Source organism: Pseudopodoces humilis, chromosome 1, assembly GCF_049639895.1.
Source record: "Pseudopodoces humilis isolate 2021_Gansu_Grassland_sample_001 chromosome 1, ASM4963989v1, whole genome shotgun sequence".
NCBI lineage: Eukaryota > Metazoa > Chordata > Aves > Passeriformes > Paridae > Pseudopodoces > Pseudopodoces humilis.
In genome coordinates, this window is record NC_142200.1 from 96,800,262 (window position 1) to 96,823,514 (window position 23,253).

The window sequence follows — 23,253 nt, forward strand, 5'->3', positions numbered from 1 at the left end:
TAAATCATCCAATAAAAGTTCTACATTTAGCTATTAAAGTTTGGATCTTAGACAGAAAAATAAATGAAAAAATGGAGAATGTTTAATATTTGCAAGAGTCCAAAAAAATAAAAAGCAGTAAGATACTGCAATACAAAAGGCTTAATTATTATTTTAGACTCAGAAAATATATCTGACAAGTATAGTTTCTAACATGGTGCAGTATTAAAGCTATTAACATGAAAGAAGTAAATGTAGAGTTATAATGGACTGAGGGAGAGAAAAACAGAGGAGAAAGCAGGAATTCCAAAAAGAACTCAAACAAAAACATTACACCTCCTCAAAAAATGGTAATTAATAACAAAATGAAATCACAAACCTTTTTAAGATTAAAAAAAAGACAGGAATGTTATATGAAAGACAGCAAGTAGTTGAAACAATCTCAAGCTGTAGCACTTTGCTTGTCAGTGCTCTTGAATTTTAATTTTAATGTGAAACACAGATACCAGTATACTATTTTCAAACTTAGTGAGCTTTAATCTTCCAAAACTAAGATTCTTCATTTAGCAACAGTATGTATGTCTTACCTTTGTTCCTGTGACCAAAAGGCAGGGAGTTAAAGGAAGTGAACCAAAATGCAAAAAACTTCTCAACCAAGTGAGAATTTGGATAACAGATTAAAACAGATAAAAGATTTTAAGGAGGACATATAAAAATACACTAGTTTTGATCAAGGTATTGTCCAGCTCCTAACAGTATTTTAAATACCTGGTTTTAAATCACACTTCATGAATCAGTACCAATGCAATTAAAATAAGAAAATACTAATAGGCTAGAAGAACAAAATTCCCAGAAATCACATTATCATTTTGGAGATAGCAAAGAAAGGAAAGCACAGAGTATCCTAAATTAAATATTTCCTTAGAAAAATAAGTAGACTACTAAGAGCCCAGGTCACCACAAAACTACAGCACAAATGTGGCGGAACTATGAGAAGGGGAATTTCTTCTAGAACAGTCTATACTTCTCCACTACAGAAAAAAGTTCTAAGGAAAACAACCCTTTAAAAGGATTTCTGTTTGTTTTTATAAACATAACACTACAGCAAAGACACATAGCATATTTAAGATATAAAGGCCACTAAACCACACACTACCTTCTTTAAGTAGGCTATAGCAGAAAAGACGTGCTCTTTCCAAATCTCCCAACTGTCGACAAATTCCTACATAGACTCGACACAGAGCCTGACTGAAATTGTAATTTGTGGCATTCTTCTGAGCCTTCAGCTTTTTGAGAATAACATGCAGTAAAGACTCCGCTAAATGCTATAAGACACAAAATTCATTGTTAGACTATTACATACTTCAGAATACTTGACAACATTGCAGTAGTATAACTAAAAAGAAATACTATCTTATTTGCAGGAATACTGTTTGCATACATTTAAAAATGCAGGAAAGTAAATCAGAGGCAACCAGTGAAAGAAAAAAAGAGGAAGGAGCAGGCAACTTCCCAGAATAAACATGCTATAAACAAACGACGAATAGGGCTACTATTGTTTGAATAGAAATTGTTTAGTTATTAATAACAATCTTCCTCAAAGAACAATGAGAATAATGACAAGTAGAAGGAATGAGGAGAGGAATAATGACACGTAGAGTAACCCAAATAACCTAATCAGAGCAAATGTAAGCACCCTGACTTAGCTACTTCCAAAGATACCACAGAAGGACAAACAGCCCATTGTCCAGGTGTGAGATTTACTAGGTAAGTTAACAGCAGTCTTTCCCCAGATCACTGTACACACTGCAGGAGATGGGGAGATGCTGCTGCCTATAGTAACATGGAACTCAATATAAAATGCAAGGAAAAAGAATATTGGGATTGTGCAGATTGTGCATGACTTACTAGGGGATGCTTAGAGGGAGACTTAAAAGTGGGGAGTAGGATAAGAGAGGTTTAGGAGCCAGGTGCTGGAGAGTACGCAGTTCAGGCTGAGTACCTGCGGGCAACAGGGATTCCGAGTGTTAGCTTTGGGAGGAACCAGAAGGTCTAAGCCAGCTACCTAAAAGACCATGAGTCTGAGGGCCAAACACAAGTCTGGACCAGCTGCTGGAGGAATGTGTGTAGCTTTCTGTATCTGTAAGTTTGTCTAGTGCAGTGTTTGTCAGTGTCTAGACAAGTGGGAAGAATGTCACCTACTCGATATACTGAGTGCCTAATGTTAGCTGCTGGGGCAATCCATATTGTCTGTACATATATGAATGTATTTATTTTCCTCTGATTTCAGTTTGATTAGCCAGACAAGGGAATAAGAGTAGTGTGCACTGTATGCATGTCTCTCTACAAGGAGCACATACTTGACCTTGCTACTGGCTGGACCTGAAAGTATAAAGATACAAGTCTTGCTTCTATGAAGTTACCAGACTTGACAACTCCTAACAAAGATGACTTGAGATCTTGGTAGCAACTTCTGAGATCAACTTAATTATGTACAAGGACTATAACAGGACAAAATGCTGCCATGTATCAGTGAATTGTTCTGCTGTAGACAACAAATTATCTATGAGAAATATGGCAATTGAAGTGAAATTTTTCAACACTGATGTTAAGGAAGTTCTGAGAAATAAAATAAGGGAAGAATTTTCCAATAAAATTAAATTTAATAACCTAATGTAGAACAGTAAATGAAAACATAGAACAAAATTACCAGTATATACAATGAAGTTTATATTTTTTAATTAAAAAATAATAGAGTAATTTTGGAGGAACTCTTACAACTGTTAATACTATCCACTTCACAAAGTGCTGCAAAAATAAAGTGGTTTATGCATACATCAGAAAAACATATGTATTTATACACGTAGTTTTGCATCTTGGACACCACTGAACAATAATGTCTTGTTCAGTATTTTCTTATGTTATACAAATTTAGATTTCTAACAACCTTTCAAGACTTCTCCTTTGGAACAGGAGATTGCTAGAACAATTGAGAATTCAAACACTACAAGCTTATACTCTTTGCATCTACACAGAAGTGATTATTAAACCATAACATTTAAAATTATGCTACTTACCTTATTTTTTATACCAAATTCATAGACAACTTCTCTCTCTTCATCTCTCATTACTGGAATCTTTGAGATATTACCAACATACACATGACCTTTAATAACTGGTAACAAGTCAAAACAGGATTCAGCAACTTTCTTTAATGCCAAAGCAACTTTCTGGCAGTCAGGATCCTTCTTTATTGGTAGTGATTCTTCTAAATTGGAGCTGTGTGATGAATCACTGATTTCACAGCTTTTACCATGGAAAGCCTCCTGCATTTCAGAGATGGTATTTTTAGTATCTCTGACAGCTGTAGTATCACTGGGCTCCATCCTTGGTGGTTCACTGTCCAGCCTCAGTCTTTTGGCACTTCTTGGCATAGATACCTGCAATAGTGTCCTTTTTTCAAGGTGATTTGATGATCTTGAAAACAATTGCTGATTTTGCATATCTTTGTCTTCATCTTTGCTACTATCAGATTTCATATTGCTCCCAGCTTTAACAAAAGCAGTTGATGTAGATGCAATGGCTTTGAATCCACCTGTTTGAGATACAGGTCCTGGCAAACTTTGGCTGTCTGGAAAAGCGCATCGGTTAAGCTGAATATTGCCTTTCAGAATGTTTAGTGTCCTTGCCCTTGCAGACAGCTCTGGATACATAGTGTCCAATATTTTTACAGAGTTCTCCTGAGGAGCACCTGGACCAGCGCTAACTGCTGCCAAGAGAGGAAATCTTCCTGGAACGGGAAGTGCATGCTTTGGAATGGAAGTACAAAATTTCAAAGGTGAGGAGCAAATCCTTCTACCTACTGCCATTTCTGAGGGTGAGGGAGGAGAAAAAAGAGCAGATTTTACTTTTGGAGTATCTGCTAATGGAGACACAAGAGGAAGAATAGGAGTTTTGCATAGTGGGGATATCAGGTCATCAAGAGGGGAAAGCAAAGAGGATTGATCTGTAGAAGATGTTACTGGGGACACAGTACAGGAAGTTTTTGGAGGAGTAGCAATCAGAGGTAGTAGCAAGGGGGGCAGAGGAGGACCTATCTCTTCCCTGATTTTATTTATCATCTCAGATGAGCATTTTGGTGCCACAGAAGTACTAGCATTTGCAAGAACTGGCTGAGTAACTTTAAGAGTCTTTGTTTTTCTTTTACCTTGAAACAGTCTCTTTGATAGCTTGGTATGCATTACTTGGGCAGCTGTCTTGGTAGAAATAGTCAAGATTTCAGATGGTTCTTGCTCTTTACACCTCAATTTATTGCTCTTTTTGAGAGCACAAGACTCTGACTCCACCATATGTAACTTCTCAAATACTGTCCTTTGAGGTTCAGAAAGCTGCCCAACTGTTTGACAACTGCACCTTACATCTGGATTTGGAAGATGCTTGAGTAAATTTTTTTTTCTGTCACTATCTCTGATAACATCAGTGCTGCTTTCTCCTGTGTTGCAAGCACTGCAAGTTTGATTATTATTATATTCTTCAACCACTGAGACCCCCATATCAACATGGTGTAATAGATTTTGTTCCCCATTTGACTGTAGCTTTTCAGAATCATTTTCTTCTAAGAAATTGTCAAGCGCTAACATTCTTGTATTTAATTTACTGTTTTTTACAGTCAGCCTGCAATTTTCTGAGAATCCATTTAACATTTTGCATAGTGGTAACCTGCTTTTTGAAGCATTTGGCATCACAGGGCTTTCTTTTGATGTCCCAGATTTTAAGAGATTTTCCTCACTGTGACTAATGCATCCAGCTCCGTTAGACTCCACCATGAGTTCATTAGTACTCTCAGTATTTTCAGAGGTTATTAATATACATTCCCCTTTCTGAGAGTCTGACTCTTCAGGATAACCCTCCCCAGTCACACTTGACCACTCATCTGCAGTATCTCCAGAGCTGTTTGGTTCACAGTGTGTATTCATATCCACTACAGTGCCTGCTTTTAGGTGACTAACTGTGAAAGTATTTCCTGGATGCATCATTGAATGAAGCTCACATACTTGGTAATCAGCATCAACAATTGCACCAGTTTCCAGAGCATCCACTGCAATTCTCCTGGAAGCTTTCAGTTTGTTTCTGAACATTGGAACACATTCAGAACACTTCACATACTTAACTTTTTCTATAGAACAGTCTTTCTCTTCACAGTCATTGTTCTGCTCTGACATGTCAAAATCACTTTTACACTTTATTATGGCATTTTCCCCAGAACCCTCAAAACTATTCAGTTCTTGACTTTCTCCCCCACCTGTTAGTGAAGGATCTATTCTAACTCTCGATGTACAAGTCCTCCATCCTGATTCTTGGCAATCAAACTTTTGGAGGAGAAAAGCATTCTTGTAAGAGTTTGCATACATGATCTGTGATTTAGTAGATGCCTGAGGTTCTTTATCTACTAGCTGCTCCTTATCTGAAGTTTTCATTTCATTTTTGTGTACGCATTCTCTCTCAGGGCAGCCCAGTTCTTTTGCCATGTTGACTTTTTCAGCAGACAGAATCTCAACACCCTCTTCTAAGTTTTCTGAAGAACAGTTAAATGTACCATTCATAACAGAATTTGTATGTCCCTTGTTTTCCCAAGTACAGGAAAAAGCAGTCTTTCCTGTGAAATTAGTTTTGACAAAACCAACAACTTTCTGAAGACTGAAATTTAGATCAGGGGGTCTTGTGGATTCCAAGACAATTCCCACTTGCACAGGAGAATTAGTTTCCTCATTATTTATACAGCATTTTTCCAAGTCTTTTTGAGTAGAAAAAGCCAAACCACTTCCATAATCCATTTCTGAAGTAGGCTGGCAAATGATCTCTGAAATATTATTTTTCTCCACAACATTCTTTTCCCACTTTAGTGAACTGGAACAAGTCTCAGTCACAAATTCCTTGCTTTGTTGATTTAATTTCCTTTCTATTTCATCACATTTAACATTTTCAGTTTTCAAGAGCTGAGTCAGAGGTTTTTCAAGCTTTTTTTCAAATTCCTGAGAAGTAGGATTACTTTCTACTAAAACAGATTCAACAGTACCCCCTCTTGCTAACAGCTCACTGCTTTCCCCTCCGCAATCTTCTGGATTAACTTTGACTTCAGTCTCTAGAGATTCAAACACTCTAAAGTTTTGAGGTTTGGAATGCTCACATTCTGATGTATTATGTAAGTTTTCAGATTGTTTTATTTCACCTTTCTCTTCTGTAAAATCTAACACAGAGGATTCACACTTAGCTACACTGCTTTCTGCACCGATAATGTGTGCTGTCTTTGTTAGTGCAAGTATATTTTCCAAGTTTCTTTGAGTCCGTTGAGATAAATTACTACCATCTTCCTCATTATGTGGCTTGCTTTGTAAATATACCCCCTCCTTTACATCTACTAATTTTACATTTTCTGCACTATGGAGTAGCTCTGACAATTCAGCTACTTCTAGAACACTTTCTCTGTTAAATTTCATAGCTAGTTCAATAGTTGGAGCTCTGGTTATATTAACATCTTCAATTTTGAGCTGTTCATCTTTTGGAAAGACTGAAAATAAGGTTCTGATTCCTTCAGCACCAGATACAGGTAAGCAATGGCTAGAAACTTGAACAGTCTCTTGTTCACATTCTCTGTTCACTTCGTCTTTTGTTTGCATATGTTGTTTCTCCAGAATCTCTTCACTGTCATATTTTATTTCGGAGCACTGAGACTGTGCAGAGATCTCAATAGCTCCAGCCACATCTGTTAATTTGGTTACATTTTTTGATTTATTTTCAACCACTTCATTTTCTATCAACACATCAGATTTTTCCTCAGCATCTTCTCTTTGAAGAACAATGCATTCCTCAGATAGCAAAGGAGTAACACTTTGCAGAACAGATGCCTCTCTGGGAGTTTCTCTCTGTGCTACTAATTTCTCTCTTTCTGCATTCACTAATTCACCACATTTTTCATGTGTACCCTCATTATCAACAGCCCTAATTAAGGTTACATTCTCCTCTGTTTGCTCTACCACACTACATTTTTCTATCTGTCTCTGAGGCTTGAAACTTTGTAACATAAAATCTGCAGAAGAATCTCCCTCTTCACTGTCTATGTCCTCACCATCTCCTTTCTGTTCTTCCATGTCTTCCGATTCATGTGCTGTTGCTCCAGTTAGCTCTCTGTTCTCAGTTTCCATATCCTCAGAATTCTCCTCCAAACAATCTTTGTTAGTTTCCATGTTTGTAATTAGAGTAGCACCTTCAGCTTGCTTTCTTTCAGCATCTCTCTCCTCCTTGCTTGACATCTTTGGACTGATATGAATACTCTTTTCATTCCAACTCAGATTAAGTGAGATTTCTGCATCAAAATCATGCTCACATGATTTGGACTGTCTGTTACAGTCATCACCAGGGCTGATTATGTTGTAACTTGGAGACTGAACTTGATTTTCTTGTAAAATACTCTCCACTGCAGAAGTACTGCTTTCATCTTCTTCAAAACTGGAATCTGTGACTTCTCCCAACAACATATCCTTCAATCAAAAAAAAAAAAAAAGTTAAAAATCTAAACTTTAGTATCAGTTTTAAGACCTACTTTTCTAAACAAGTACCCTTAAGGTCCTGACACGCAGTAGTTTTGGGAGATTAAGGCTGGTCAACAAAATTACAACTTTTTCCATCACTGTTCTTCATAGTAAATTGAAGTACCTCTGTAAAAAGTAGATTTCTTTATCTACCTACTTGCATTCCTAAAATTACTGGAAAAGAGCATTTGAGTAGCATTTAACTTTCAAGCTCTGGAATTTTGCTATGAAAGCCATGCTTACACTGAACATAAATTGGGACTTTAAGTCTGCACCAATGGGAAATTATGATAGCAAGTTGAGACATAGGTGACTGTGTACTGGTTTTGGCTAGGATAGTTAATTTTCTTCACAGTAGCTACTTTGGGAGTATGTTTTGGATTTGTGCTGAAAATGGTGTTAATAATATAGAGATGTTTTCATTACTGCTGAGTGGTGCTTGCACAGCACCAAGGGCTTTTCTGCTTCTCCTACTGCCACACTGGTGAGGGTGCATGGGAAGCTGGGAGGAGACAGTTGGTACAGCTGACCCCACTGGACCAAAGAGACATCCCATACTGTTATGGCATCATGCTGAGCATATAAAGAAAGGGAAAGAAGGAAGGGTGGGACATTTGGAGTGATGACATTTATCTTCCCAAGTCACCATTATGCATGATGGAGTCCTGTTGACCTGCCTGCTCATATGAAAGAGGGAATGAATTCCTTGTTCTGTTTTGCTTGTGTGCACAGCTTTTCCCATTATACTGTCTTTATCTCAATCCACATTTTCTAACTTTTTCAATTCTCCCCAGGATCCTGCTGGTGGGGAAGTCAGCAAGTGGCTGTGTGGTACTTAGTGATCGACTGGGGCTAAACCATGACACATATACTTCTGAAGATAATGTTTTTGCTCCTTTCCACAGGCAGTACGCTACAAGGTCTACGAAGTATCCGTATGGATCTAAACACACGGAGACCCTTTCAGTGCACAAGTAACTAATACTGATAAAAAAACCAAAGCAACAAAACAACAAAAAAACCAGGAATACAAAATCATGATTTCTTCAGTAATTTCAACACCAAATTACGTGCCAAGTCAGACACATACTGAAACTCACCTGTGTAGTCAGTGGTGAAAGCTGTACTGGAGAAAGTAGAGCAGGTAGAGGTCTGGCCCAATTCAATATATCCATCACATTTCCACCTGGGTCTCCCTGCTCCTGATCAGAGAAGTCTGAAGTGCTGCCTGTCTGTATTCCGACATCTACAGTTTTATCCTCATCACTGTGCACGTTTTCTTCAGTAGTCCTGTCCTCAGTACAATCATCTCCAAAAGTCTCAGTACTTGTTTGAGTTATCATTGCTGTTACAGAATTTTGCTTTACAGCATTTTCCTCTGAAGAACACCAAGGTAGTGTTTTGCCATCACACTTCCTGATCTTTTGGTGGATTTGTACAGTGTCTAAGACAGAAAAACATTGTTAAGAATTTTCCCCCTCACATTTTTGTTTACAGAGAGAATATATAATAGTAATAAAAATGTAATAGCATATTTTCAATTGATGTTTCCATAGAAGATCTTAATCACTTTCAGAAATGCTTTCTTTATAGAGATGTGATGTTGCTATTTACAGTTATTTTTTCATGAAAAAGGCATATGTGTGTGTGAAGAGCTTCTCCTCAAACACTTTCTGACTTGGATCATTAAAACATTCCCAATTTTTGCTATCAGGAAGGGTCATTCTTGGTAGGATTGAAGATCCAATATGTTTAATTTCCATCTTTTGTCCAGTAAACTCACAGTCATGAAAAGCAAGACAACCGTGCACAGACATTCCCCATTCAGACTGTAATTCTCTTAAAGCAACCTGCAGGTTTGAGCCAGCCAGCTGTACTTCCAAACAAGTTACATTTATACCCTGCCATAAATACAACAAGGGAGCTCTTAGCTACATTTCTAGTTTATGATTTAATATGCATATGCTTTTAAATTGTTTGTTCTTAAAATTTAAATATTGAGTCAAATCACACAAGTATTTGCCTTTAATGATATTATTTAGTCAGAACTGAACTGTTAATAAAAAAAGCACCACAATGTGTCCTATGCACAAAGGAGTCTAAACAACTAAGATAAAGATACTGAGCAGTTGACAACCTTGCTAAGATGTCAACTATACAGTTTTACAGTTATTCTAACAAGAAAGCATGTCCAAGTGCTCTGTGCGATTTGCTGCACTGTACTTTTGTTTTGTTACTTTTCAAATCAGTTTTTACTATTACACAGTAACTCATTTATTATGCAGACAAAACACATTCATCCAGCAAAGTCTAAAGACATAATATAAATTTATTATAAATGTGCTAAATACTTCAAAAAGGGAAAAGATGGCACAATTTCCTGAAATTTAAATTATATAACTTTATAAAATGAAAATATTACCTCCAATAAGAAGTAGAAACCAACAATTCCCAAATCCCAGTGTGTCATATGGAACTATAATCTACTCTTTAGTATTTGCAATTCTTATGACATTGCATGTGTGATCTTGTCTATAGCATTTACAAACACTACTGGATACAAAATCAGCAGTATTCAAGCAAGAGATCAAGCCTATTCTGTGTACACATGAGTACTGTCTGCTGTGAACCACTTGGGTTTTGTGACTAAATATTGCCTTAGACAAACTAGTTTAGATTTAAAGGAGAAACCGCTGTTAAGCAATCTAACTGCGGAGGCAGGGTAAGGGTTTTTTTAATGCCAGTTCCTCTCATGCACCATAAGCTGCAAAACTCTGAAAGTTTACTCAGAACTTTTGTTCAGAAACTTTGTCCAGCCCCTGAACACACACACTCACATCCTTGCTTGACACTGTTGGACTTCCAGGATCTTCTAGAAAGAAGATCATACATGTCCAGAACTCCTCCTGGAGGAGGTATTGGGGTGTTTACAGGAAGAATGAGGGTTATAAAAACCCCCAATTTTGATGCTTATGTAGACCTCCACATCTGATGGACTCCCACTGTGTATCACAACCACAGACCATGATTGCCCACACATCACTGGAGCCACAGGTGGTGGTTATTTTTGTCTTTTCTCCTCTTTTTTCTTTCCTGTTTTTCCTCTCTTAGGGTTATCACTGCAGAACAGATATACATGCATTTCTAACCCATTACAGTGTTTTACATTTATGGTTTCAAAGCAGTTCTAATAAAATTTGTTGTTATATCAATTATTTAGTGTTTTTCTACTTTAATCCACCCCAAGGAATCCTTGACCAACAAACTGGGTTGCCCTGCCTCAGAGGCAAGTCACAACACCATCCCATGGTAGAAAGAACAGCACATGCATAAAATGGTTTCGAGTAGTAGGATTGGCAAAACTTGCATTCTGTCAGAAAAAAAAAAAAAAGTGTGCTTCATTACTGCTCTGTGTTAATCCACTACTAGAACTTGCACAGATATTCCCAAAGCAACATCAATGGTAGTATCATATTCAAAAATATTAATTTATCATAGGTTGAAATAACTTCCTCAGTGATGAAAAACTTAAGCATATTCTGATACGTCAGCACCACTAAAGGAGTAAATTAGAAAAATTGATCAATAACCCTGTTTCAAAGATCTATATCAGTTCATGTAGCAACTCCATGTCAAAATCTTAGTTGCTGCACTGGACACCAGGAGAAAGGAGAAATTGATCAGCCTGAAGGGCACTACCACATCATTTTCACCAAAGGTAAGTAAGCTGTCATCTCCTTTACAACTTACAGGTATTATTTACTAATACTTACTAATTATTATGACTTGTAAGTCACACAGAGCTTCCAGGATGGTCTAAATTTTCTCAGGACAAACCTACATTATTTTTACAAAAGGAGATCTTTGACAAGCAGAAATAAAGAAAATAAGGGAAATTCGGAAGTTGGTTTTCTCTTAGATTTTCTTCATGTTGTTTTATGCCAACCATTTCAAAGCTCAGCATTTTCCCCACACTGAAGTGGGCAGCAACACAGTTACATATTTTGCTCCTATAAGAACTCCAGTTAGGTATTTAGGAAGTTTACTTTTCACAGTGAACTATACAATAGTACTGAGTTATTAGGAACTTTACATCCTATCTACACTCTCAAAATCAGTCATGCACCTACATCAAATCCAAGAATATTGATACATATCATCCATTTAAGTTTCCCCTGAAGTATAGATCAAAGATATAATTTCTGAATAACTAAGAGATTCTCCTAACTTCTCTACTCATCCCTTTCCAACCCAGTCCCTGATAACTACATTTCTTTAGGAATGAGATACTTTTCATATAGTTACCCATTTATCTGTAGAAGAGTTGTCATAGCAATTTTTAAAGATTCAGCATAAGTAAGTTTCTTTATTCAAAGTGTCAACTCTCTGCCACCTCAGCCTGAACCTCAGGTCCACAAAAAGCCCTAGTGATATTGAACCAACCTCACTGGAAGGATTCTCTCAAAGATTGCATTTTGCACACAAATTTTACTTTATCCAGGGAATTGCACTTTTGTTCGTTGTGTGACTCAGTGAAATTATTGTTTTCTCCTGAAATCTACAACTTGGAATCATGTAGCTTCAAACCCTTACACTACTGCCTTCTCTCACTTCTAAGAGAAGATTAAGATAACTCTGATCTGAAAACATCATCAAAATCTATCATGTACTACTTGAAATACCTTCTTGATGCCAAGTGGAGAAAGAAATAGAGAATAAATAAGTGATCCAATGCTAACATTGGTTGCCTTGGTAGTAAAACTGAATATTACAATTTAAAACTTTACTCTTGATTGGGCACATTGCAAGGAAACTCACCATTTCAAGTTGTCCTTTCCTCACTCTAAGCAACAAAGCAACTTTTTGGAACAAGTTTTGTGGTTTTTTTCCTCTCAAGAAGGACCAGATTAAGATGTAATACTTTATAAAAATAAATAATCTAGCCATAGAATCTTATCTGACTTACAGCAAAACCTCATCAGCACAGTGATTGCAGATGCCTGGCAGTGGCAACTGTGCTTCTCGAGAACCAACAGTGGTATTTCCCTGAGAAAAACATTCCTCCACAGAAATTTTTCAATGCCCTGACAATGAAGCAGAATTTTTCAACCTGTTTCAAATTACGTGAATTTCAGGATGCTACATACACTATTCTTTAAAGTCACAGACAATATTCTGTTTTCTGAGACAGCAAATCCACATATTCCAGGATATGAAACAAACTACAGTGACCACTGCATACCCAAAACTAAATATGCAATGCTGCATTATGTTATATATCAAGAGATTTTCATATGTTTTTCAGGACAGAAAAGACAGTGCTTCTCAAAGCACTCATGTGCTATGGACTTTAATCTCAAGACCATAAAACACACATATCCCTGGGGATTCAGTCTCAGTTTTTACCTATAATACTACTGTGTTTATCTCCTTTTATCTGATATTAAAGCAGACAACCTCAGTATACTCCTTTCCATCTCTGCATTTAAGATCTACATACAGCTTCTCTTCTATACTGTATCCCCAAACAAAAAAAGACGAGCAGATAATATGGGTATAGCTCAGCAGCATGCCAAAGTTAGCTCAGAACCCAGTTAGAGAGTACCTCTTGAAAAGGCTTGGCTCCTCACAGACAGGGTCTTAGCACATTCCTTCAGTTCATCTCACCATAACATGTGAACAGAGCATGTTAAAGAACTCAAATTACCAAAATATTCAGCACCCAGCTGGCAAGATTCTTCAAATGCTTCATTAAATGTTTATTCACAATGTAGATGATTTTATGCCCCAACTATATGAGACAAAGTTTTCCAAAGACTAATAAGACATTGATGGATTTTAACCTTAGAATATGGCCTAATGTCATTGGTCTGATGGCCAGACACAGGTATTGTCAACTTTATTACTGGAAGATCTGTAACAATACTACCAAATGCTTTTAAATTAAGTTTGGCAAACCTTCATTATCCTATGAGGCTTTCACAACAGCACATTTGGAAAGCCTCATGAGTATTTCAATTTTCTTATATGAACACATTCTTCAAGAAAACCATTCAAGTAGTATCAACCTTAGCAGAACAGAGAAGACACTGATCATAATGCAAAGCTTTGGGTTATTTACAGCACATTTGGATATACTAAGAAATCTGTCATAAGGCTAGATGGCTGTCATAAGGCTGAAAGGCTAGATCCAGGCAGCAGATGAACTGACAGTCTCTGGAAAAGGTACTACGATCAAGCTGATATGCTCTTGAAGTTGAAATTACTATAATATGGGACAAGAAATCAGGGCAAACTCATTAAGATCCCCTTTTTCCTAGAAGACTGCACTTGTAAACATAAGCACTTTGTTACTGTGAATTCAAGGTAAAGGCCACTTCCATAAGAGGCTGAATATCAAGATGGCTGTTCTAGGCTTGAAGAGGGAAAAACCAAACCAGTAACAGAACAAAACATGTATTTCTATGAAATCTAACCATTCCAACAAAAACATATTCTAAGCTTAGAATTTTCCCCACACTGAAGAGGGCAGAAAGACAGGCTAGAAGAGACTGTTACAGATAATGGCTTCCTTTTATGCAAGTACTGACGTTTCCTTGAGAAGATACGAATAGTAAAGATTAGAAGAACAGGAATAGGACTTCTGGAATCTAAAGTTCCTCTTTTGGTGGATGGCAAAGTGATTACTCTAGAACTTGATACCCCTAAAATCATGTATATTTCAAACTCTTCAATTTCTTGTGCTTGTTCTTGTCATTTGATTGACCCTTGATCAAGACATTACATTCAGAATTGCAGGGCACAAGTATCTAGCTCAGTTTTGGAGCTGAAGCCATGTATCTGCTGCATTAAACTCATGGAAGTAAGGCTGACTAACAGGTTTATGAGCTGGTCCTTGTATTTTGGCCCCTCTTACGTAGATTCCATTGGAAGACATCTGAAGCCAGATTCATTGGGATCTACACTAGCAGCAAATTTTCAGACTTAACAGTGTCTTTGAAAAGTTTATCTTCTAAGCTCTTAATGCAGCTGGGTACCCATCCCAGGCAATATCTCTACACCTTTAGTTACAGAAAAATCAAAGTAGTAGAGAAACTGAAAAAAAAAAAATAAAGCTTAATAAAAACATTCCAGAGATGCAACACAAATTATTGCAGTTTCAAGGCACCTATTACTCTTGAGTGCAGAGAGAAAATATCTGCTATGTAAAGTTAAAACAGTTCAACTTTGCTGTGAATATACATGTGAATAACTACTCAGATTATTTTTTGTTACTATCTGAATATCACATAACAATAAAGAAAATGGACATAACAGCTTCTTAAACTTTACAATTCAACTATGTTACCACATTTGTTTCAGACTAAAAAGAGCCCATATGCAGTATCAATCACATTATATACTACAGAGTTTATATGATATAATTACATTTTAAATATGAGATGAGTTTTAACTACTTACAAACAGTAAAAATTGGATTTCTCAATTGCAACAGCAAATTACAATAGTTTTTTATCGGAAGACGGTTCAAGTTTACTTACATATTCAAATTAATTTTAATTATTTTCAGATATTCTAATCACACATCTTCTTAACCAGATAAACACCAAGGAAATTATTTAAGTCTTTAAAAAGAGTGTTATGCAGTCACTACCAACTGGAACCTACCTTCTGTAACAGTTAGTCTTCTTTTGTCAGACCATTCCTTATCCCAAACAGAAGCTGAAAGAAAATACCAATATTGCCTTTAGGTCAGAAAAAGACAGAGCATCAAGAAAACTTCAAGACTTTGCATGCCATTTTACCTAAGACAGGATCATTTTTCTTATTCTCTCTTTTTCCTGTTGCACTGTCAATGCACATCCATAGTTCTTCTAATAAGAGTTTCACTCTTCCTGTTAAAATAAATAAATAGAAATACTTATTTATTTAAAATAAATTTATAAAATTGAACTAAGAATTTATGTTTATTTTACTCAGAACACAGACATGCCTACAATTAAACACAAAATACCCACAAAAAAATTAACACAGGCACAAGCTTCAGTGAAAGAGAAATGTTAGATGCCATTTAGGGAATGGATCCTGTACTGGCCATATCCACATGTCATACTAAAGGAACAGCTGGACAATGCTTTGGCTTTTCATTTTTATAGGGAGTACTGCAAAAAGTTTCAGCAGCGCCCACAGTAAAATGTAAAGCAGATTCAAATGTAGCATTAGTGAAATTTAATAGCTCTGTAAAACAGACCAAGCTACATGAACTTGGGAGAAAATCTTCTAGGAAGATATGGATCACATTTATGCTCACTCAATAAAAATTCACTTTAATTAATTCAGATACATGGTGCTATTACACGATAAAACTATCAGGCCACAACACCAGGAGACTCTGTCCACAGTCCTAACAGCACCATTGCTAAGTGATGTCAAACAACCTAGTTTCAAAGAATGGCAGGTGGAGAGGGAAGAACAACCCAAAACCTCAGTAAAACACAGAATCACCTCATCTACTTAGGCCAAAACTATCAGATCCATCAGGAACTGAGACCGTTTTTGTGCAAATTCTGTAAGTCAAAGGCCACAGCAAACTGCCATTATTTTATGAAGAGCAATATTAAAAAAGCCTCAGCATATAAGAGGAAAACTCGCCAAATTTTGCTAAATAGCTAGTAACAACACGAACATTTACTCATAATAAATCCTAGCCGCTATTTGAAGCTCATATTAATGTTCAGATATTAATTTTCCTATTTTGCCATTAAATAAAAATCAAAGGATTAAATCAGACACCAATTCAGTACAATCCAAAAGTAAAAAATATGCCAAGATACACAGAAACTGACAAGTTGTGGCTTTTTCAAAAAATTTAATTTCTGCAATAAACTTATTGCGAAGCAAGAAATAGAACAGTGAAGTTCTTTTGCCTCAATACAGCCTTCAGAATATCTAAACAGCTCAACAGCAGTACCAGCATTTTAAAAGACTGCAAAAAACACAAAAAATAAATCTGCCTGAAGTTTGGCCTCGGTACTTCAGAGGAAGTTTTGAAGGAGTTTGCTCCGTTACAGTTAGATTCAGGTAGTTTGTAGCATATATTTTAGATCATTAGAGGAAAAAAAGTCAAGAAAGGATACAGCTATACCGCCTGTATTTCCACTTGATTTTCCAATTCTCATATAGAAATTTTAGCAGATTACTTTCATATTTGTTGTTTTATGGTTTCAGTTAGCTTCAAAGGAATTGTCAGTATTTTTTTCAGTGTTTGCATTCTGTTTTATAACTGCACATCAGCTGGCATCACACATGCAGAGGGTAGACTAGTAATTTTTATGAATCAAGATTGTTTTCCTTACTGAAAATAGTAATCTATTACATTGGTCCTTCATCAGTCTAACTTACTTCTATCAACCACATCCACTCTTATAGCACTTTGGCAGTATCCTCTGTTTCCAAAAATGCAACTCCAGAAGAGCTGCAATAAATTCATAACAATTGGTTCCACACAGAGAATGGACTTGCAAAATGTCTTACCTTTGTCTATATCTGTTGCAAGACCTTCACCTGAACTCTGAGTTTCTGCATGTTTAACTATTAAAAAGATAAGTAGAAAGAAAAGGTTCAAATGGAACAATAACACATACAAATTTGAAGGTATTCAAAGGTAAACACTTACATTTTCTGTACTTTTCTTTAATTACACCATCAAGTTTTCCCTGTTAAAATTAAGAAGTACAGAATTTTTATGCCACACATTTTTTAGAGCATCAACTCCTAAAGAGCATGAAATCTACATCAACATTTCAAAGGTCCTTCTTCAGCTGGAAAATTTCTCTCTTAGGGTGAATTGCTATGTTTTGTTACTCAATATCCCCCCAAAAATGTAATTTTACTGTTTCAGCATCTATTACACTAATATCTCCTTTCTTTCCCCAAAAATACTAAAAGAAGTTTCATCCAAAGACAAGGAAAGCCTTACTTGTGCTTTTTTTAGCTCCTTTTCAAGCCTTTTCTTTTCTGTTTTCAGTTCTCTGAAGTCCTTTGTATGCTTTGTTGCAGCCTCTTCAAAAGAGACCCAAGAAACAATTTAGAAACTACACTGCAAGAGGCCATTAATTTAAGTGGTGCTAGTTTGTAAATCAAATTACCAGAAAAAAACAGATAGTGTGAAATACAAATCTATTGAAACTATATTTTGGTTCATTCAGACAACAACTCATGCATCACATATATTGCCTTCTAGTGCATAATTACTATTTTGAACCACTGCAATTCATTTATTGGTTTTCTCAATTATATGTAAGAATGAAGAATGGGTCATATTGTAATGATATTATATTGTTTAAAAATTGTACTGTAGAACAATATACAGCATGTGAAAAAAAGGACAAAAAATTGAGGTGCAAGAGGGTTTTTATGCATTTTATTCTCTTATTTAAATAAGAGCTCTGGTTCAAATATGAAAACACCATAGCCAGCTGCATTAGAAAGATACAGAGAACACTCAAGACTAATAGAGAAGAGGACCTTATATCTTAATGTCTAACAGACACCTGGGAAGAGTGCAGACGGGTAGAAATAGAGGGTACTGGGTAGGTAAGAACTGAATGCGAGGTTCCCAGGAAAATTCTCAGGTGACAGAGTCAGCTGAGAGAACTCCTGAGAGTTCAGCTTGATGACTTATATACGGATAGGAAAGAAAAGAAATGGAATATTCCTGCAGATCAAATCAGAAGAGACCTTATTAAAATAAAAGGTGTTAAAAAGGAACCTTGAGTGGTAGGCTAACAAAAAAAACCCAATCATGGCAAAACTTCATACTGAGAAAAGATACAAGGTTTGAGATATTTAATGAAGATAGAAAAAAACAAAACAGATAAAATAATCACTGAAATTGGACCTAACACATACTCTCTCTCAGTATTTTGTTCTAGTTCTGCCACAATTTGAGATTTTGGAGGCAAGGGTATAAAAAAAAAACTCTGTCCTGCAATGCAACTCCAAAATTCTCATCAAAATCAACACCTTAAGATATGTCACTCAGTTCAGTGTATTTTAAACCATGGTAAGCACAGCTAAAATACATGTGATATGAATGCAAATATCTTTTCCAATTGATGATACAGCAAATGAAGTCTCAGAAAGTCTTACATATATCCATTCTCTACCAGCAAAACAAGAAAAGCCAGTGCCATGAAGCCAATGCTTTCTCTCCATGTAAAAAAAAGCAAGCAAACTAACTAACCCAAGTACAAATGACAGAATATTTAAAAATCAGAAAACATGCATCAGGAACACCATATATTTAAATTTGAGCATAAACATGAAAAATCCTGCCAGATTATTAGAACACTGGAATACATGCCCTATGAAAACAGGCTTGTTAGACTTAATTAGCCAGAGGGGAAAACATAACAGATCGTAGAAACAATCCAAGAACAGCTTCCCTGTACAAGGAGACATCAAGAAGACAGAATGAGACTGTTCACTGCTGTATGGTACATTATGTATACATTATGTGTAAATGAAACATGGGAGTTTCCGACTAATTATAAGGAAAAACATATTACTGAATCAAGTTGCCTAGAGAGGCTGATAAGATTCCATCCTTTGAAGTTTTCATGACCAGAAGTTCCCTTCCAACTTTATCTATGTCATGTGCCTAAGACACTCAGCAGAAAACATTCTGCAGGAGGGCTGATATAAATCAGAGACTAAGCACCCCACATAGCACTGGCCTGCCTTGCTCCTTGGGCATCAAAGTTAAAGTCACACTTGCTCTGGACAGAAAAAGAAAAAAGAGATTATGTTACTGTACTGTTGTCTTACTCAATGTAGAAAGTTACCTTCAAGTTTTTTCACTTTTGTTTCCAGTTTCCTTCTCCTGTTAGAAAGAACACATTAACATTTTTTAAAATAGAATTACATTGCATAAAAAGCCAGAAAAAAATAAATCTAGCCATTCAAAGAAAACACACCTCCTATACCCAGGATCTGTGAGACCAATGAGTCCCTGAAGTTGAAAAATTAATTTGGTGGCATGTTGTTGACATTCTCATACAAACAGCTGTATCTGTTACAGAGGCAAAGTTTGCTTTTAAGAGAGTCAATCCAATAAATACACCTTTAGCTACAATTTGAAATTAGAAATACAGCCCCAAGAAAAATGGATCTGTTTCTTGCATTTCTGTGATACAATGCAGACAGGTTAGTTTTACTCCTTAAAAACAATCAGGCTTTGCTTACAATGAATAATATTTAAGCAATGAGATAATCAGGAATAGCCTTCAGGATGACTTATGTCCCACAGCTTTTATTCAGAACATTCAGATGCTTTAGATTAAAGCAAAACCGAAGGAAAAAACATTAAGTATCCCAAACAATTCTGACTTCAATGTTTCCAGCCCTACCTTATATGTAAAACACACATAACTGGAAAACAAATAAACAGAAAAGTTAACATTTCTATTGTTTTCTTCCGTTAAATTCCAATATCCCAGAAATTGTTTTTAAACTGTTGTGGTAAGTAGATGATTCTACCAATGATCACTGATCATTTTCATGAAGCAGAACACAGTTCATCTACTCCCCATATTAAAACCTGTGTGATAGATTGAGATTTACCATCTAAGTCTTTCTGAATGTTCAGGCTTTGATTACCACTTCAGACATTACCCAGAATATATTCAAAAACCCACTCATAAATGGTATGACTGACCACCTTTTGCATGTTCAGTAGTCAAAGTATTTATACTATAAAGTAATAGATCAAAGATTCTGTGCCTTCTCAGCCTGAAGAGGTTCATACTTACTTTCCTACATGACGGCTTTGACAGTCAAGCCATAGGTAAGTTTACCATGAATTGCTGAGCTGTTACATTAAAACAATTATTTTAAGAATGGATTTTAGTACAGACCACTTTGGAAATCGCTCCTATACTGGCCTCAGAGACTTAACGCAAAACTGCAATGGATGGCAGTAACAAAAAGCTGAGACTAAGAACCACTTAAAACTGAAGAAATTACAGCTTTTTTTCAATTTAATCCTGTTCTTAAAAACTTTCATTAAACAACCACATAAAGTCACTTCATGACAAGACAATAAAGAAACTAACACTGCACTCAAGAGTGTTTGCTACAACACTTAAGATCATCCAACCATCAACTCCTTGTTCCAAGAGCCCATAAGTACAAAAAATTTTTGCGAAATGGAAAGCATAAATAGATAAGGTACACTATCAAGTCTGGAAGAAGTAAGAGAAGCAAAGAAAGGTTGGGAAAAAAGGAAGCATCACTCACACAGCATCACTGTTTAATATTTCTTCTTTAATTTTTATACACTCCAGTTGACTCTCCCGATAAATCTTGAGAGAACTCTGAAGAAGGAAAGCACAGTTAAAATATGTCCATATTGAGGGAAAAAAAAAAAAAAAAAGGTGGCAGACACCTTACGTCTTCTAATGAAAACAGTGCCTAGCCAAAAAAATATATTCAGGAAGAAAAGAAGCAAGTTGGAAAGTCAGATTATCCTCCTTCTTCAAAGGCAAAAGTTGTAACAAACAAACACATAAATCTCTTTATGTCTATATTTTAAGTACATGCCTTCAGTACCTAGCTGGATACAAACTTGAAGCTGAAGTCAAGAGCTTAACTATTATACACCATACATATAATCCTATTTTTTCTGAAAATGTGCCATCAGGATATTAGCTACTAATGGTTGCTGAGGGAAGAGGAATTATAAAACCATTCTAACACAGAATACTAACTAGGTACAACAACAAGACAAATATTAGTATCTTGTCTTATACCACCATGAAAACTACAAGAAAGAAGGTGGGGTATTTTCTTCAGAAATTATAATGATGTCTAGAATATTCATACATGGAGGTAATTTGAACAATCTAAACCTTCTTTCCTTGTAGACTAAATCTCAGCTTAGTGTTAGGAGAGAAATGAGGACTAAACTGTGATATGGGAAACATGTATGCTTATGAAAATTCAGACTATTAGAAGTGTATAAAGTGCTTAAGCAGGCGAAGGAAAGCAGAAATACACTTAATTTTAAAAGTAGAAACAACTTGTAACAAGAGCACATAGAAATGTAACTTGTTAGGTAGAAACAACTTGTAACAGAACACATAAGAATTTAGTTGCTAAGTAAAAGCCATAAAGATAAGATGTATATTGTGAAAACCCAGTAAAGCAAGTCTTAAGTATTATGAAAACCCGTTAAAGCAGAATCCAGGGTTTAAGAAGCCAGCAAGAACCAGGCTCCTGGTTTTGTCCAGGGCAAACTGACTTAAGAGAAAGCCAAATCTTCACTGTGCCTGCCCAGAGACAGAGGTCAACCAGCGAACACTAAAGATGTCTTTACTTCATCAGAAAACCCCTGTCCGAGACCACCAGGAGGCGTGGCACCACAGAAGCACAATTATAATATAAAGTGTAAGAAGGCAGAGAATGGGTGGGCAGAGAGGTGTGGGCTTGTGGGATCAATGTCTATTTAAACCTGAAACCTATCTCGATCAGGTATGCATGTATGGTGGAGAATCCCCCATGCATCTCTCCAGCTGGAATAAAGCATACCAGTTTACAATTTTAATTGTAAAGTCCTTATTCTGCAACTCAACTCAGAAAACAAATGCTGCAAAAACATATGTCCAAAAAGGTAATAGAAGCACAACACTATTCTGCACAGACCTTCTTTCTTGGCACCTTTTCACTAGTACAAGTTATATTCAATAATCTGAGAAGATCAGAGCAGAATATCAAAGGAGTAAGAATGTTTCTCCTTCCTTCCTTCCTGAGGAAATAACAAATTAATCTGATCAAAAATTGTAAGAACTACAGTATCCTAAAGTTAGTGCCTCTCTGAAGCCTGAAGTAATTTAATTAATTTCACCAGAGCTACCTGTCCCAATGAGCTGGAAATAAGAACAGAGCTCATTAAATCAGCTTCATTAAGACGAGCATTAGATATATAAATTTCCTTCAACAGAAAAAGTGCACGTTATTTAAACCTTACAAGCACACCTTTTTTTCTTCCAACTCTGCCTTCAAGGAACCCAACTCTTCCTGGCACTTTTCCAGAGGCAGAATTTTCTCTAACATCTTCTCCACTTGGCAACGAAGAGCAGAGATCTCTCTGAAATGAGATGTTTAAAAAAGTTGCCAAAAACAGATGCTTTGAAACTCAGTATTCTGACTCCTCAATCAAGCATCTCGGTATTTTGCTTTTATCCAATGGAAAAAATGCTGGAAGAGATACCCAAAAACTTTAGGAGTTTCAGTGTTCCTGGATTTTCTTTAAATAGGTGTTTTCCACCTATTTAAAGAAAATCCAAGATCTGATTTGAAAACACTACAATGAACCCAAAGCTAGATGCAAGCAGATGGCATGTGCCACAGAAGTATGCTGCCTACACTAAAGTGCCAATAATAGGTGTCTCTGCATGCACACACAGTTCTGTAAAGTAAGAGCAGAGTCCAACTGCAGTATTTTTTAGCAGGCAGGTTTATATGTACATATATTTATATATATAATTATATGCTGTCTCTTCCTCTATAATCACAGAGAAAGCAAGGCCAGACAGGCACAGCTCTTAAGTCAAAATGCTTCATGCAAATACAGATACACCAAATAGGTTTACATTTAACAAACAGGTTTACATTTAACCACCAC

The 23,253-nt window shown here is 36.2% G+C and overlaps 1 protein-coding gene across 1 annotated transcript in view; it reads right to left on the minus strand.

The window, feature by feature from the left end:
• The window catches only part of ICE1 (interactor of little elongation complex ELL subunit 1), a 35,393-nt gene that overhangs the window by 8,707 nt on the left and 3,433 nt on the right, over positions 1-23,253 (minus strand). The window contains exons 5-15 of the mRNA XM_088056495.1: positions 22,605-22,716; positions 20,868-20,944; positions 19,415-19,452; positions 17,548-17,630; positions 17,245-17,284; positions 17,103-17,159; positions 15,374-15,463; positions 15,237-15,290; positions 8,669-9,012; positions 3,057-7,517; positions 1,136-1,304 (exon numbers count right to left, since the gene is read on the minus strand). Coding sequence (XP_087912621.1) covers positions 1,136-1,304; positions 3,057-7,517; positions 8,669-9,012; positions 15,237-15,290; positions 15,374-15,463; positions 17,103-17,159; positions 17,245-17,284; positions 17,548-17,630; positions 19,415-19,452; positions 20,868-20,944; positions 22,605-22,716 — 5,525 coding nt within the window. The remainder of the gene's footprint in view (positions 1-1,135; positions 1,305-3,056; positions 7,518-8,668; positions 9,013-15,236; positions 15,291-15,373; positions 15,464-17,102; positions 17,160-17,244; positions 17,285-17,547; positions 17,631-19,414; positions 19,453-20,867; positions 20,945-22,604; positions 22,717-23,253) is intronic.